The sequence below is a fragment of the Scyliorhinus canicula genome, chromosome 12, assembly GCF_902713615.1.
Source record: "Scyliorhinus canicula chromosome 12, sScyCan1.1, whole genome shotgun sequence".
NCBI classification, from domain to species: Eukaryota; Metazoa; Chordata; class Chondrichthyes; order Carcharhiniformes; family Scyliorhinidae; genus Scyliorhinus; species Scyliorhinus canicula.
In genome coordinates this window covers 59,059,045-59,076,370 of record NC_052157.1, presented here as the reverse complement: position 1 = coordinate 59,076,370, position 17,326 = coordinate 59,059,045, and the positions used below count along the sequence as shown (strand labels likewise).

General features: G+C 49.5%; 1 protein-coding gene across 1 annotated transcript in view; it reads right to left on the bottom strand.

Moving 5' to 3' along the window:
- Positions 1-17,326, bottom strand: part of LOC119974261 (sialic acid-binding Ig-like lectin 14) — a 119,588-nt gene that overhangs the window by 60,283 nt on the left and 41,979 nt on the right. Inside the window, 1 exon segment of the mRNA XM_038813031.1 lies at positions 5,326-5,694. Coding sequence (XP_038668959.1) covers positions 5,326-5,694 — 369 coding nt within the window.

Sequence of the window (17,326 nt, the reverse complement as noted above, 5' to 3'; positions counted from 1 at the left end):
GGTCCAATCCCAAACCACTCCAGAACTGCCATCAAGAACCCCCATTCTACCCGGTTAAACGCCTTCGCGACGTTCAATGCCACAACCCCCTCTGTTTCCTTCCCCTCCGCCAGTGGCAGCACGACGTTCAATACTCTCCTATTTGTTCGAGAAAAGCTGCCTCCCTCTCACGAACCCCGTCTGATCCTCACCTATCACCTTCGGGAGGCACTCCTCCAGCCTACCCGCCAGTACCTTCGCCAATACTTTTGCGTCCACATTCAGAAATGATATGGGCCTAGACAACACACACTCTGTCGGATACTTATCTTTTTTTAGCAACAGTGAAATTGATGCCTGCCCCAAGATTTGTGGCAACACCCTGTTCTTGAAAATACAGAAAAATGTGTCATTTGAAACATGGAAGTCTGGCAATATCTGGTCTGAGAGAAACATGAGAGGATACAGGGAAAGAGCCCACAAAAAGCTAATAGCAGCTGCAAAGAGCAGGATTATAAAATGCAGGTTATTTCTCACAAGCAGGCAAACACACAGGATTCATGTATTAAGCTAAAACAATGGCTCACACCTTCATTGAATGTAACTATCAATTGAATTAAGTGACAAATGTTTTAAACAGGCAGGTCTTTCAAGTCATAACCAAGTGAAATTTTAGCATACAGTTAAAAGCAAAGGTTTCACACCTTCATTGAAATTAACTCTCTTAGTAAACAGCTGGAAAGGATGGATGATGTTCAGTCCAATTTGGTGTCAATTCTAAGTGTGCAATACTACTAACATCAAGTAAATTAAAGAAAATTAGAGACAACCTGTCTATGAGAAACATAATTTAAAGTCAAAATCAAAGGCAAAGTTATGAGCTGGGGACAATTGGAAAATTAAACTATTCAAATGACAGAAATTAAAAGTAACACCTCTTGAAACCAAAGCATTTTTTGAATATGACAAAGGAACTTTGAACATCACAAAGGGCAATGTAATCAGATCTGAGAGGTGAGGCTATGCCCAAAATGAATTCTTAATTGTATTAAAATGTTTAGATCAAATATACTTTTTAACAATCAAAGTGAAATAAGTTAATTTACAATAAGGTAATAAAAACTTAATAATTATTAGAAAGAAATATAAACCCAGGGAGCAGAACCAGAAGGAAATGGGAGGAGAACTCAGAGAGAGAAGAGAAGCATATTCAGCTTTCACAGCTCGGTCATGGGAAAGACAAGACGAGCAGCCGAGCTTAAACAGCTATACATCTAAGGAAGACTAGAATTTAAACAGGAGCCAGAGTCAGCTCAGAGATAGCTAGCAGAGCCAGCTCTAATAGCTCAGTACATGGATCGACAAGACACAGCAACAGAGCTAACCAGCAAATACATCTCATGAAGACCAGACTTTAAAGAAGATTGATTGTCAAGGTGGGCCTGAGGGTCCCTTCAACCAACCAAAAGGATCCAGAAGCAAGATCTTTTTACCTTTCTGTAAAGAAAGTGTTTGCAGCTTTTAAAAGAAAAATTATATTAATAAAATAACTTAAAAGTTTTAACCTGAAAAAGTGGTTATTCCAGAAAGTCTACTTTACTTACTTAGCAATGCGGGACCCAGGACATCGATGCTACTAAGTGGTAAGTAGAAAAAATCTTCGGTGAAGGTATGGGTTATACCAGGGGATAACTTGAAAATATAGTTTGACCTGAATAGCACCCACTGAAGCCTGCATCGGAGTCAGGAAGTGAGAATCCATGTTCACCATTTAGGATGTTGGCCCTTTTTGGTACAGGGGGAATTCTAAGAATAGTGGTGAGTTTTCAAAATCAACCCCCTTCCCTATCGCCTCTTCAAACATCCCCACCATCAAGGGTGCCAGCTTATCCTTGAATTTTTTATTATATTCCACCGGAAACCCATCCGGACCTGCCACCTTCCCCGACTGCATCCTCCCAATCGCATCCTTTATCTCCTGCTCCACTATTGCTCCTTCTAATGTATCCCTGTCCCCCTCCCCTAGCCTCGGGTACTCCAACCCATCTAGAAATTCCTGCATCTCACGGTCTCCCCCAGGGTGGCTCTGACCTGTACAACCTCATAAAACTCCTCAAAAACCTAGATCCGGAGCCAGCACCAACTTCCCTGCCCTATCCCTCACTTGAAGAATTTCCCTTGCCACTGCTTCCCTCCGGAGCTGACCTGCTAACATGAAATGAAATGAAATTAAAATCGGTTATTGTCACAAGTGACAAGTGACAAGAAGCCCCTAGTCGCCACATTCTGGCGCCGGTTCGAAGCCCCGCCTTATCTCCATGTTCATAACCTGCACCCCTTGCTCGCCTCAGTTGGCGCACCGCCTTCCTGATAGACAGTCGGTCAAAGCTCCCCTGTAGTTCCTTCCTCTTTTCCAGCTTCACTGGGTCCCCATCTTTTGCATAACTCCTGTCTACCTCCAACATCTCATCTATTACCCTCTGCCGCTCCAACCTCTCCTCTTTGTCCACCCTGGCCTTAAACAAAATTACCTCACCCCTCACCACCGCCTTTAGAGCCTCCCAGACAACTGCCTTTGACACCTCACCCGTACAGTTGAAACCTACATATTCCTTAATTACCTTTTCAATTTTATCACAGAACACTTGGTTCCCCAAAAGCCCCACATCTAATTTCCACCCAGGTCTCTGCGCTACCCCCTTCTCCAGTACCATATCCACCCAATGCGGAGCATGATCTGACACTGCAATTGCCGAGTATTCCGACCCCTTAACCCCAGCCAGCAAAGCCTTCCCCACCACAAAGAAGTCGATCCGCGAGTATACCTTATGGACTGCTGAGAAAAAAAGAGCACTCCCCTTCCCTTGAATACAGAAACCTCCAAGGGTCCACCCCTCCCATTTCCACCATTAGCCCAGCCAGCGCCTTCGCCCCCCCCCCGATGGGACCACCTAGCGCGGCCGTGATCTGTCCAACCTTGGCTCCTGCACCAAGTTCCAGTACCTCCCCCCCCCCACAATCAGTTTGTGTGTGTCCAAGTCGGGGATAACCCCAAACACCTTCTTCACGAATCCCATATTGTCCCAATTGGGACCGTATACACTTAACAGCGCCACTACTCTCCCCTCCAGTGCCCCTGTCATAATCACATATTTACTACCCTGATCTACGACCACCTTCTCCATCTGGAAGTGTACCCTTTTGCTGACCAGCACCGCTACCCCTCCACCCCTTCCATCAAATCCAGAGTGAAACACTTGGCTAACCCAGCCCTTTTTAAGTCTCACCTGGTCCTTCACCCTCAAGTGAGTCTCCTGCAGCATTGCCACATCGGCTTTCAAATTTTTAAGATGCGCAAGCACCCTTGACCTCTTGACCGGACCTCCTAGCCCTCTCACGTTCCACGTGACTATCCTAACTTGGGGTCTCTCACCCCCCCACCCTTCTTATCCACCATCATCATACCACCGGGCCCTGCCCCATAAGCCAGACCCGCCCCTGTCCATTATTATCAAACCCCTTTTCCCCCTCCCAAGAACCCCCCACCTACATTTCCCCTTGAAAAAACATCTCCCAGCATCAACCCCCCCCCCCCCCCCCCCCCCCCCCCCTCACTCGCCTCATAGGCCCATCAAAACCTGCCAACCAGACTCCAATATCAGCAACCCTCCTCTCACCTCACTTCCGTTCACTAGTCGCCTTTAGTTAGGTAGTGCGGGTGGCTCCCCCCCACCAAGATATATCGTGCCCTTCCACCCAGTCCCAGAGAAAGAAAAAACAAAAACAACAATCCAACCCATACAATTCACCAAAATAAGATTTAACCGTCGCAACACAGAACGCCAATCAACCCAACCATTAACTTGAACTCAGTAAAAAGAAAGTTGTAGCATTTATACATTTTCCAGCTGCCCAAACACAGCCCACAGTCTCTCTTCCAGCTCCGCTCCTCACGTCTGTCCCAAGCCTTCTGCCCTCACGAATGCCTCAGCTGCCTCCGCTGTCTCAAAATAAAAGTCTTTGGCATCATACGTTTACCCTCAGCTTCGCCGGGTACACCATACCAAATCGCACCCCCTTTTTGTACAATGCCGCCTTCACTCGTCCGAACGTCGCTCATCTTTTTGCCAACTCTACCGTCAAGTCCTGGTAGATCCGAACCGTAGTACCATCCCACAGCACCTCACGCTTCTGCTTCGCCCAGCTTAATACCTTCTCCTTCATGCAGTACTTATGGATGCAGATAGTTACTGCTCTTGGCGGCTCGTTCACTTTTAATGACCGATGAGCTCGGTCTAGCTCGTACCGGGAGGGGTTCTCACCCTCTCCCATCAACTCCGCCAACTTCTTAGCAAAGTATTCTGTTGGCCTTGGGCCCTCTGTCCCTTCGGGCAAGTCCACAATTCTTAGATTGTGCCACCTCGAGCGGTTCTCCAAGTCCTCGAGCTTTACTCGGAGTCCTCTGTTGACCTCCACCACCCTCCGCAGCTCATCCTCCATCGAGGTGAACTGGTCGCTGTGCTGTGACACGGCTTCCTCCACTTCCTTCATCTTCTCGCCCTGCTCTCTCACCTTGGCCGACGTCTTTGCCACAGCTACTCTCACCGGGGCAATTGCCTCCTCCACCAAAGATTTCAATGTGACCGCCGTATCCTTCCTCAAGGCCTCCATGTGCCTCGCAAACTGTTTTTCCAGCACCACCACCATCACCTCGGCCATCTTCTTCACCGTAAGTAGTGCAGCCAAACCATGCGGTTCGACTTCCGCCATGTTGTCAGCACTTTTGCTCGTCCTCTCATTCAGCGACGGGCCCGTGTTTCCTTCTTTCTTCGCGCTGCTCTTCGCATCCTTTAGCGGATTATTGTTTTCCCTTTCTTTTTTCCCCTTTTCACCCTCCTGTCCTTCATCAATCTCAAACAATTTTTCTTCCATCACACAAAAAAAAGGGAGAAAAAGAAACTTTCACCAAACTTCTTTCTCTTCTCTTTTTCATTCCCCCTGAGTTCTCCTGGGACCGGACTTCTGACTTCTTATTTCATCCTAGGTGGGAGCCATCTGATGTGGGACATCCCACCTATATCGCGCCCTGGCCTCGGGCCTGGCGCCTCGGCCTCCTGTTGGCTCTGACCCCGCTGCTCCGACCTCCGCGCGCGCTGGGCTCGACACCTCAGATCCCGCCGCCCGACACCCGTGTGGGGTTCTGGAAGCTATCTTCCAGGTTATTGATAATCAGACACTGTGTTATAATAAGCTGTGTTTTGTGTTAATGTGTAAATGTCACAGTTTGTGATCTTTCCCATTGAGTGTTGGATGTGAATTGTTGAGTAATTATAATACAGCACTTACCAGAAACATGAAGCCGTGTTGCAGGATAATAGTTATGGCCGGGACCACTGTCAAATTCTATCCTGAAAAAATAAGGTCCCGCATCTTCCCTTGTGATGTTGTTTATTATCAGGGAACAGTCTCCGTCTTTCAGGTCTCCAGACAGCCGGGTCCGATGGCGGAATTTTGGTGCCTCGTGATTGTGATCCTTGGAGTGAAAGGCTAGGGGAGCCCAGGGAATCTCTTCCTCAGTATTAAACCAGACTGCACCTCGCGGTTGATTTGCTAAATGTGACGGATAGCTGTAATGACATGGAATCTTCACACATGAACCTTCCTGCGCTGTCACCTCTCGTGGAGTGTCACCTTTCCACTCTTGTGATAATCCGACTGGGGAGAGAAATATCAATATTTAACACTGGATAGTTTATAGATCAACTAGACTCAATAACTGTGGTGAATGAGATTCACACGGCATTATAGTTACCAACGTCACTCTGTTCCAAGTAGATACATGTATCAATATTGTAAGTGCAGTTGCACTACCTGACCACCAGTGGCAGTAGCTCTGGGAGTACTCGAGAGTTTGTATTGGGCTCCCCCCTTGGCTCCGCCCAGAACTCCTCCCCCTGGAGCTGCTGTATAAAGATCCGTGCCACAGAGTCAGCCAGCCAGTTCACCGAAAGTTCAACGGCTAACAGGCTGGCTCTGAAATGAAATGAAATGAAAATCACTTATTGTCACGAGTAGGCTTCAAATGAAGTTACTGTGAAAAGCCCCTAGTCGCCACATTCCGGCGCCTGTTCGGGGAGGCTGTTACGGGAATCGAACCATGCTGCTGGGCTGCTTGGTCTGCTTTCAAAGCCAGCGATTTAGCCCTGTGCTAAACAGCCCCTGTTGTAAGTATATTAAAACCGCTATTCTAATCCTACAAGCACGTTTCCATAGAATTGTTGGTTCCAACAATAACCATCCGCAGTGTCACTGGTGCCCAATGGCTGCAGTGTGGACCATCTACAGGACACATAAGGAACTCCCCAAGATTTCACAATGAATGGAAGAGAATCCTGGAAACAGGAGTGGACAAGTTCATCGAACACTGTCTAATGTTCCTCAGGACCCTGTTTAGTGAAGCCAGTCTGCCACCTGACACAGTGTCCACAAGACACACCAGTTAAGATATATTCAGTGCTGCATTGCAAAGCAGGAGAATGGGTTAGGATCCCTCAGAACCCGTATCATTATCTCCATCATGAATCACTGATTAGCCTCACCTTCCTCTTTGCTCTTGAACAAAGCTGATTGGCTGATCTGAATCAATCTCACTAGCAGGAAAGGCTCCCTGCATATTGGGACATCATTTTGGAAGGCTGCCTTGATCTTGCGCCCCAGCTCTCTCAGGCCACCTCCCCCACTTTTGACTGCAGCCCTCACCACCCACCCACCCAATCTCGTGGACGCCCCTGGGAACCCCCCTTTCCTCCCTCGCTATCTTGTAAAGCCCCCCCCCCCCCCCCAAGGCCTCACCACTGGCAGTGCCAACCTGGCACCTGGGCTCTGCATGTCTGGCACCCTGGTGATGCCACCCAGGCAGCCTGGCAGTCAGGGTGCTAGGCTGGCTGTGCGAACATGCCTAGGTGCCAGAGCGAGAGCTAGGGTTTCACCCTGCCCTATTCCTGACCACCAATGGCCTGGGCGACCCTCCAGGTAACATTACGCCTGCTCCACATTTGTGTGGACCAATACGAAACAATGTCCTGGCAGGGTCTACCTGGTGATGCCGAACTGCTCATTTAAGTATGCTGATCTGGTTCACGGCCAGTGAGTGCGAGATCCCGATCACAATGTCTCACGAGTGATGAGACCATCAATTCACGCGACACGTGGTTAGAAGTGAACAGTGGTTTTAATCGTCTTACAACAGAGCCTGCCTGTGACGAGATGAACTCTAGATGAACTGGCAGGCAGGCTCCGATTGCCAAGCTTTATACAACCAGTGGGGGGGGGGGGGAAGGAGTCATGGGCGGAGCCAAGGGTTGAGCCCAGTACAAACTTCCGTACATTCCCAGTACACCTCCCCCTAGGGGCAGAGCCGCGCAACTGCTTGTGTGCCGAGCTTACAGAGGCATGGTACATGTGTGATAACAGTGTGAATTATGCTATTATGATTCACCACAATGAGATTCCATTGAATTTTGTGAGATGTTTCTAGTGTCGCAAATCTCGCGAAAGGTCTCTCGCAAGATTCAATGACCTCGTCCCGACACCATATGGGATGTGATGAGACTGCTGAATCGCGCCCTTCACTTTTAAGTTTTTGTCTTGTTGAAACAATCAGTAGCCCTGTGACTCACATTCTATAAAGAAAAGTTATGCGGTGGAATTCTCTGTTCCTGAGAGTAAGTGTTGATGCCGAGGCAGGATTCGCTGACGTCTCCGACAGCAAAACTATGACCACACCTGGACCGATTCAGCAACCGTTAAGGGACGAGCACTGGCGCCAAGTGGAACACAATAATTTCCAATGAGAAACAGTGTGGCATTTGCTGGATTCATAATTGATACTCAGGAGGCTGACGAGCTGCAGCCATATATATACACTTCACTCCCCACACACACCAACCCAGCCATCAAGGTGGCAGAAAGGCTAACGGCACCATGGTTCACAGACACCGAGCTTGAGACCCTACTGGATGCAGTGGAGGAGATGTGGGTGACCCTGTGCCCCAACCCAGGAAGGAGGCTGCCAGCCGCCACCTTTCACCGTGCCTGGGCACAGGTGGCAGAGGCTGTAAGCACCATGAACACTGTCTGGATTGGCCTGCAGTGCCAGAAGCAAGTGCACAACCCCCCCCCCCCCCCCCCCCCCCTCCACCCCCACACTCCACCCTGCTGGAGGGCGGCCAAAACCACCACCCTGCACCACATGCCGGCACCCATACCGGCTGGCATGGCCGGAGAAACCAGCAGCTACCCACCCCTGGACTGCATGCGTTGTGCATTGAACTGTCTAACACTGTAAATTTTCTGTGTCCCACAGCCCCCCCCCCCCACCTCACCCACCACAGAGGAGATGGCTGCCCATAACCAGTGGGAGCAAGAAAAGACTGGAGGGGGACCACTGGACCTGCGGCCCCTCAATGCGGCAGCGCAGAAGGACCTGGACATGGTTGGCGGGTCCGAGGATAGGGACGTCACTGAGTGGAGATCAGTTTTGGGCAAGGAAGTGGGACCCTGCTGAGTTGCAACTCCTCATGACACGTGTGTTAATGCCCTAACACCACCCTCACACTCCCACACCACCCTCACCACCTCTGCTCCACCATCACCACACTCCCATTCCCCCATGGGCCCGCGGTCTAATCATTCTTCTTGCCTTGTGTACTGCAGGAGTTGATGGTGATGAGGTGGGCCCATCTGGTGTCCCCCGCAGTCTGAGATGGAGGTGGTTCACTCCCTGTGCTCCATGGCCATGAGCATGCAGACCCTGACCGAGATGGCAACAGCCCTCCAGGACTGGAAGCGCAAGGTGACGTGGGAACCTCAGTGGATGGCGCCTCTCGTATCCCCGTCCCTTGAAGACCGGGGACCATCGGGCACACTGAGGGAGGAGGCGGTGATGGCCACCGTGCCGGTGACTCCTGCAGGAAAGTTGCTGGAACACTGCAGCACCTCGGACTCCCAGGCTCCTGTCCCTGGCGTATCTGGTGGGCAGTGGGCTAAACAGGGCAGCACCAGGCGACCTGGGACACTGCGAGCAGCAGCCGATCTCATCCAGACTTGGTCGCCCCAGACGCAGCCTGCCAAAGGGGACCCAAGTCGCAGGACGGGTATTAAAGCAGGCTTCCTCCAGATGTACCGTGTGGGGATCCATCTAGTTGGAGCAATAGGGCCCGTAAGGGCAGAAATTTGGCACAGGTGGAGGGCACAGTTTAGTGATAGGGGCTTGGACACAGACTGTGTATATATTTGTTCACATTAAACATCTGTACACAATGTTACAAACCGTTTTGGTGCTCTGTCAGGGATGGGCTGGTCTGGGCTGGCCACAGAGGGATGGGCTGGTCAGGGCTATCCACAGAGGGGACGTGGATACGGGGATGGGGATTGGCAGATGTTTGAATCATAGAATTTACAGTGCAGAAGGAGGCCATTTGGCCCATCGAGTCTGCACTGGCTCCTGGAAAGAGCACCCTACCCAAGGTTAACACCTCCACCCTATCCCCATAACCCAGTAACCCCACCCAACACTAAGGGCAATTTTGGACACTAAGGGCAATTTATCATGGCCAATCCACCTAACCTGCACATCTTTGGACTGTGGGAGGAAACCGGAGCACCCAGAGGAAACCCATGCACACACGGGGAGGATGTGCAGACTCCGCACAGACAGTGACCCAAGCCGGAATCAAACCTGGGACCCAGGAGCTGTGAAGCGATTGTGCTATCCACAATGCTACCGTGCTGCTTGGGTGGGTTTGGCTCGGGGACCGCTGTTCAGCCGGTGCTCACCGCTCTGGTGTCCCACCATCCCCACCTTCACCATCCCAGGAAATCAATGGGTCAAAAGCAAATTACTGCGGATGCTGGAATCTGAAACCAAAAAGAAAATGCTGGAAAATCTTAGCAGGTCAGGCAGCATCTGTAGGGAGAGAAAAGAGCTCACGTTTCGAGTCCAGATGACCCTTTCGTCAAAGCTTTGCCAAATCAATGGGACCTTGTGATGGAATGGCCAGCTGGACCGTGGAAAGTGCTACTGTGGGCAGGAGGTAGACGTTGTCAAACGATGCAGAGCACAAGAGCTAATCGCAGAAAGTGTTGTCATCATCCTCCATCCCATGGGCCAGACCCGCTGTTCCTGCCCAATTCAGGACCTGCGCCCATAGTGAGCCTGGCAGGAATCATGGGTGTGGTTTGCAGGCAGGGTGTCGGCCAGTTGAAGAGTGGTGTGGGGGTGGGATGTGGGCCAGGCCCTCCCCCAGTTGGTTAACCTGGAGCCAACCAGAGCGATCCCATGTGCATTGGCCATGGCGTACACATTGTGTGTCCTCCCATGTCTTTTGCACCTCCTTCGCTTCACTTGGGCTTTCCTTTACCACTTTAACAAACCCCACTGTCTTATCCTATTTTACCACATCAGCCTTCCCAGTGCTTTTCTTCAACCACCAACACTGTGACTTTACATGGCCTAGTTTATTACAGTGAAAATGTTTGAAACTTTTCATTTATTTTCTACCCTTCTGGATTTATTTTCTAATCTGAGGTACTCTCCTTATTATCTCCCATCAGATCACCTTTACCTTGACCACTTGATTCTTTCTCATGTCCCCAGTTTCTATCCCTCACAGGCTGAAACTGATGTCGGAAACCAAAAACTTTGATTTATGAACAAATTCATAATCATCTGCCATTCCTGCTGCTAATCTCACAGTTTTAACCCTTTGCTCTTCCACATGAGTTCTCACTACATCAGGAATTGAATTTTTAAACTCCTCGAAAAGTATAATTTCTCTGAGAGCTTCATAGGTTTGGTCTATTTTCAAAGCCCTTACCACCTATCAAAATTACTCTGTTTGAGGGTCTGGTTTAGCACAAAGCTAAATCGCTGGCTTTGAAAGCACAGCAAGGCAGGCCTGCACCACGGTTCAGTTCCCGTACCAGCCTCCCCTAACAGGCGCCGGAATGTGGCGACTAGGGATTTTTCACAGTAACTTCATTTGAAGCCTACTTGTGACAATAAACGATTCTTCTTCTTCTTTCAAACTCCATGTATGTTTGACCAGGTTCTTTCCTGAAATTTCAAAACCTTTGTCTGTAGGTTTCAGGCACCAGTTCATATGCACCTGAGATGGATTTTTTCACCTCCTCATACGTCCCAGATACCTTCTCCGGTAGTGATGCAAACACTTGACTCGCCCTACCTACCAGCTTTGTTTGAATCATTAATACCCACATGTCCTGTGGCCATTTCATTTGTTTAGCAACCTTCTCAAATGAATTGAAAAAAGGCTTCTATCTCCTTTTCATCAAACCTTGACAATGCTTGGACATATTGGACTTATCCCAACCAAGCCTTCGACTATGACGCTCTTTCTCACTATCCTCCAACTGTACGTTTCCCTTAACATCCGCCAATTTTAACTGACTGTCATGTTTCATGGCCATTTTCTGAAGTTCAAACTCTCTCTCTTTACCTTTTTCCCTGATCTGTATCTCCCTTGCTCTTTCTTTTTGTTCTGCTAGGGCTATTCTTTCTTTTCTCCTTTCTTCTCTCTCCTTTTCTTTTTCCTCGCTCTCTCTTTTGTATTCAAGCTGCTTTAATTCTTTCTCATGTTCCATTTGAGCCAGAGCTCAGCTCCACCCACACTCTGACATCACTGCAGTAACATGAGCAGCCAAACATTTCTTAAAGTGACATTCTCATAACAACATAAACAAATGATAAAAAGGAATCAGGAATCACCCATAGTCACCATTAACACATAGAGTCTCCCCCTTCCCAACTAATCTTCGATGTTATCCAGTTCTTGAAAGTGCATAATGAATAACGCCCATGAATTGTTGAACCCCTCCATCCTTCCCCTCAGTTCAAACTTAATCTTCTCAAGAGTCAAGAATTCCAACAGGTCCACCCGCCAACCCAGGGCACAGGGTGGAGAGGTTGCTCTCTGTCCCATCAGGATCTGTCTTTGGGTGATCAACAAGACGAAGGCTGCAACATCTGCCTCCGCACCTGATTCCAACCCTAACTGGTCCGACACCCTGAATATGGCCACCACGGCGGTTCTGCGCATGCGCAAGATCACGCCGGCCTTTTTACACTTTCGGGGGCTGTTGACGCCGGAGTGGTTGGCACCGGTTCTCCCGCCGGCATGGGATCATAGTCCCCAGAAAGGATAATCCGGCACCAGGTTCAGAAGACATGAACCCCCTACCTGCTTTCCCCTCTGTGGCAGCACCTTTCTCACTCTGGCCACCTTCCCTCCCCATATGAACGAGGTAATCATTCCTTCAATCTTTCTGAAAAATACCGTCGGCAGAAAAATCGGTAGGCATTGGAAAATAAAAAGAAATCGTGGCAACACGTTCATTTTAACTGCCTGTACCCGACCCACCAGTGACAGAGGGAGACCGTCCCACCTTGCCAGATCAGCTTTCATTCTCCCCACCAAATTAGAAATGTTGTACCTATGGAGCACCCCTCCCACTCCCGGGCAACCTGCACCCCCAGGTATTGAAAGTGAGTCCCTGCCCTACGGACTGGCATCCCCCCACCCCTGACCCCACCCCCGGCCGAGACGCCACAAAATATTAACTCTTGTACCCCGAGAAAGACCTAAACACCCGAAGCAGCTCCAATTTTCCCTCTATTGACACACTTGGTTGCGACATGTGTAACAAGTCATCGGCATATAAGGGCAGCCTATTTATCCCCCCCCAACCACACTATCTCATTCCACACCCCCTAACATCTTAATGCGATGGCCAACGGCTCAATCACGAGTGCAAACAGCAGGGGGGACATAGGACATCCGTGCCTAGTCCCACGGTGGAGAGAAAAGTATCTCGAGCTGATGTTATTTGTGCGGACACTCGCCCTCGGCTCCTTATAGCCTTACAGTCCACAAATCTTGGTCCAATCCCAAACCGCTCCAGAACAGCCATCAAGTACCCCAATTCTACCCGGGCATACGCCTTCTCAGCGTCCAATGCCACAACCACCTCTGTTTCCTTCCCCTCCACTGGTGCCACAACCACATTTAATACCCTTCTAACATTTGAAAAGAGCTGCCTCCCTCTCACGAACCCCGTCTGATCTTCACCTATCACCTTTGGGAGGCACTCCTCCGACATACCTGCCAGTACCTTCACCAATACTTTTGCATCTACATTTAAAAGTGATATGGGCCTATATGACCCACACTCCATCGGATCCTTATCTTTTTTAAGCAACAGGGAAATCAATGCCCTCCCCAAGGTTTGTGGTAACACCCCCTTCCCTATCACCTCCTCAAACATCCCCACCACCAGGGGTGCCAGTTCATCCTTGAATTTTGTTATAATATTCCACTGGAAACCTATCCGGCCCTGCCACCTTCCCAGACTGCATCCTCCCAATCGCATCTTTTATCTCCTGCTCCACTGTTGCTCCTTCTAATGTAGCCCTGTCCCCAGCCTCTAACCTCGGGTACTCCAGCCCATCTAGAAATTCCTGCATCACCCGGTCTCCCCCAGGTGGCTTTGACCTGTACAACCTCTCATAGAAGTCCTCAAATACCTTGTTAATCAGATCCGGAGCCACCACCAACTTCCCTGCCCTGTCCCTCACCTGAACAATTTCCCTTGCCGTTGCCTCCCTCCGAGGCTGAACATATGCCCCGCCTTCTCTCCATGCTGAAAGTAAAGCCACCTTAATCAGAGTTGTTGTCTCCAGAATCTTTGTGTTAGCTGAACCACAATTAGGTGGGGAGACCCCCCCATGTAAAAGCCAGCTCAATCCTCAGTCTCTGAAAATGCTCCTGCAGATTTTGGCGCTGCGGGCAGTCTCGCCCACATGACTCCGGCAGAATGATGCGTCTTGTAGCCACCTAAGATGGACACTGGGCTAACAAAATGGAGAACTGCTAAGACTGTAGGGAGAAAATAGTTTAGCCAGGACAAGCAGTCTGCAAAAGCTAATTAGCATTCTGCACGTAGCGAAACTAGTTTATGGCCAGGTGGAAGATCTCAACCAAAGGTGTAAATAGCAAAACGCTTTGCATAGTAATGAGGCAATCCAGATCTGGGCACACACAATAGCAAATTTGGGTTTGAATGGATACTTTGAGTGGACGCCCAGACGAAACGGCACCAGAAGTATCCATCACAAAAGACCCTAGAGACCGCCCCACCCATCGAGAAGAGACCCTCAGATTGGGGGATTTGTAAGACATCGATTGGGAAATGATCCAATCGATACATGGCAGGTAAAGGCCCGCCCCGAAAAGGCACGGACATTGGGGGACCTATAAAGATAGACCCCCGCACATGGTTCTGTCTGTTTTGCTCCGGCCTCGCTGTCTGTTGTTGCTCCGGCTTGCTGTTTCGACTCTGACTCCAGCCTCCAGATCCTGTCTTCCATCACCAGCCGTTGAGCACCAGCCATCGTTCAGTAAGTGCCAAAACGACGCTCGCTACGTGAACCCAGCATTGCCTATACATTAATCGACTAGTAACGAACAGAAGGTGCAGCCCAGAAAGGAACAAAGGCCTTGTCCCCTGACCTTGCTGGTTCCTACTTAGATAAGTATTTAGTCATTTAATAGTAGAAATAGGTATTAGTCCTTAGCGTGTGCATGCGTATTTATTATATTTGTATAATAAATATTGATCGTTGGAACTTACTAATCGGTGTATAGTTTTATTACTTTGAACCTGACCTTGAAATACTTGTGAGGTGTCTATATACGGCACCTGGCGACTCCGAGCTGAAAATACACACACAGAGCTGTAGCAGTGTTAAGCACACGGCCTTTAAACGGAGGCGTGTTAATACACTCCAATAAACGCGTAATACACTCAAGTAAAACGTGCAACATTTAGTGGCGACATTCTGACGGGACGCGGTTACAAGTGGCACCCCCACTCCGTCGAGGACCCTGAAATTTGAATTAGAAATCTGGTAAAGAAAAAGGAAAGAAGTCACAAGTATTCAAGGTGTTCAAACGAATAAACGTAATTCAGAAGTGTGTTTAGTGCATGCGTACTAACAGGGTTGTAAGGAAAACCTGAAAGCATTTTTGTTGCGACAAACTTTCGGTAGTTTTGTGAACGGAACATAGCGTAAGCCTTACCCGTTTCGTGAGACATAACCTCAACACCCCCTGTTCCAAATTAAAGTGAGTCAGAGAATATGGCCATGCAGGCAATGGAACGCCTCATGAATCCAGAACGGTTTGTGGTCGCAGCGACCAGCAGTAGCAGAGTAGGTCAGTGTCCCGTGTGGGAGCTGGAACTCTGCAAGTATCTGCAAGGAAAGGGATGGCCCCTTTGGAAAGAATTCTGTATGAATGAGGAGACAGGTCCCGGAAGTATAGGACATAGTTGGTGGGAGAACCTCTCTCAAATTCATAAGAAAACCCTTAGTAAAGCACGCAAGCCGATGGCAATCGTGTCCTGTTTGGCACAATTGCGAGGCAAAGAGGAGGTCGTTCAGACGCTCCGGGCAGAATTAGAAGAGAGAAATCGGATGAGTAAAGTGGATGTCAGGGACATCGAGAAAGAAAATATGGATCTTAGAGGGAAGTTGGCAGAGAAAGGTAGAGAGGTGGATGATGCCAAGAGGGCACATCAGTCTTGTCTAGCCCATCTCAGCAGTTCCCAGACCCAGTACGAAAAGGCCTATCAGGACGTGCAACGTGCTGTCCTGATAAGAGAAGAATCAGAGAAGCAGGTAGAGGCTTTGCAGAGGCAATGCTCTGACCTAAAGGCAGTTTTAAGAGCACTCCATGCTGCCACCACAGAACAAAGACAGAGTACAGTAGACCATGCAAAATGCAGGAAGCAGATTGCGGAGCTGCAATCGCTGCTTTCAGTGCAAAATGGGTTCCAAAGCACCTTTGGAACGCAGTTAGATGAGGAGAATGCCCCAGACTGGAAAGAATTAAGCGAGACAGCGCAGCGTTATGTTCAGGGAACATGTGCGCCAGCAGCGCAGCAGAAAAGACAAGCACCCCAACCCCCCACAGATCAGATAGTTACCGCACCAATGAATCCAGTCACCACCCAAAGAAAGGCGACCACAGAAGGCGCACCCGATATCACCTACATCACCCCCTTAACTGTAACCCAACTCAGGGACGCGTGTGAAAAGATCACTCCGTTTCTCCCCACCGCAGACCCCCACCAATTTTTCGCAAAGGTAAAGCAACAGGCAACCATGTACGGCCTGGACGAGAGAGAGCAGGTTAAGCTCACGGTTCTGAGCTTAGACCAATCGGTAGTAGCAGCCCTCCCCGACCCACAGAACGTTGGCGGAGGCACCCTAGAGGAAATGCACACCTCCATTTTAGATGCCATAGGGTATAATCGAGGTGACCCAGTAGAAGGACTTAACAAGTGCCGACAAAAGAAAACCGAACACCCCACAGCATTTGCAGGAAGGCTGTGGATCCATTTTAACGCAGTTTTTGGCGATTTAAATAGAGCCCATTTGAACCGAGAAAATATGGTTAAATGGACGCGCACCATAATTTCCCATGCCACAGATGCAGAACAGAGCGCTTGCAACAGCTATGACCCCTCAGAAGAGGCCCATAATGAGAAGTGGGTCCTGAAAAGATTGTCCCGCGCTTGGGAGCAATCAATTCAGGGCAGAGGCAAAGTGAAATCCCCAGAAGAAGCTCAGGCTGCAGCGGACATTCAGGCAGTGAGAGCGCACCAAAACCCCGCGTGGGTAAATGAAGGAAAGAACAGCCCTCCACAAAAGTCGCAGGAATGCTACAACTGTGGCCAGTTAGGACATTGGGCTAAGGAATGTAATGCACCCCAAAGATCACAGAGAGGCCAGCAGACAGGCACTCTGAATAGGAATAAAGCCAAACCAATCCATAGTATAGGGATACAGTCAGGACAGACCAATGTGGACGGGACGGACTGACGGTGTTCGGGCTCCCCCACTTGGGTCTGTGACACACTTTGGGATCAATCCGGAAGACCGGTAGTCACAGCTAAAGTTAGAGGGAAGCCCATAGAGTTACTTTGGGACACAGGAGGGACCCGCACCACAATTAACTCCACCACCACGGCACAGACAGACACGTGGCCGACCACCTCCACCATCACGCTTAGCGGTTTCACAGGACACTCGCAGCAGGGACACATTACAGCACCCGTAGCAATCCAGCTAGGGAACATTTCCACAAAACACCCCGTCGTTCTAGTAAATCTTCCCCGGACAGCAGAACACATCCTGGGGATAGATTTTATGAATGCCCATAGCCTGTCGTTCGACCCAGTGAACCAGTGTGTCTGGCGAATGGCG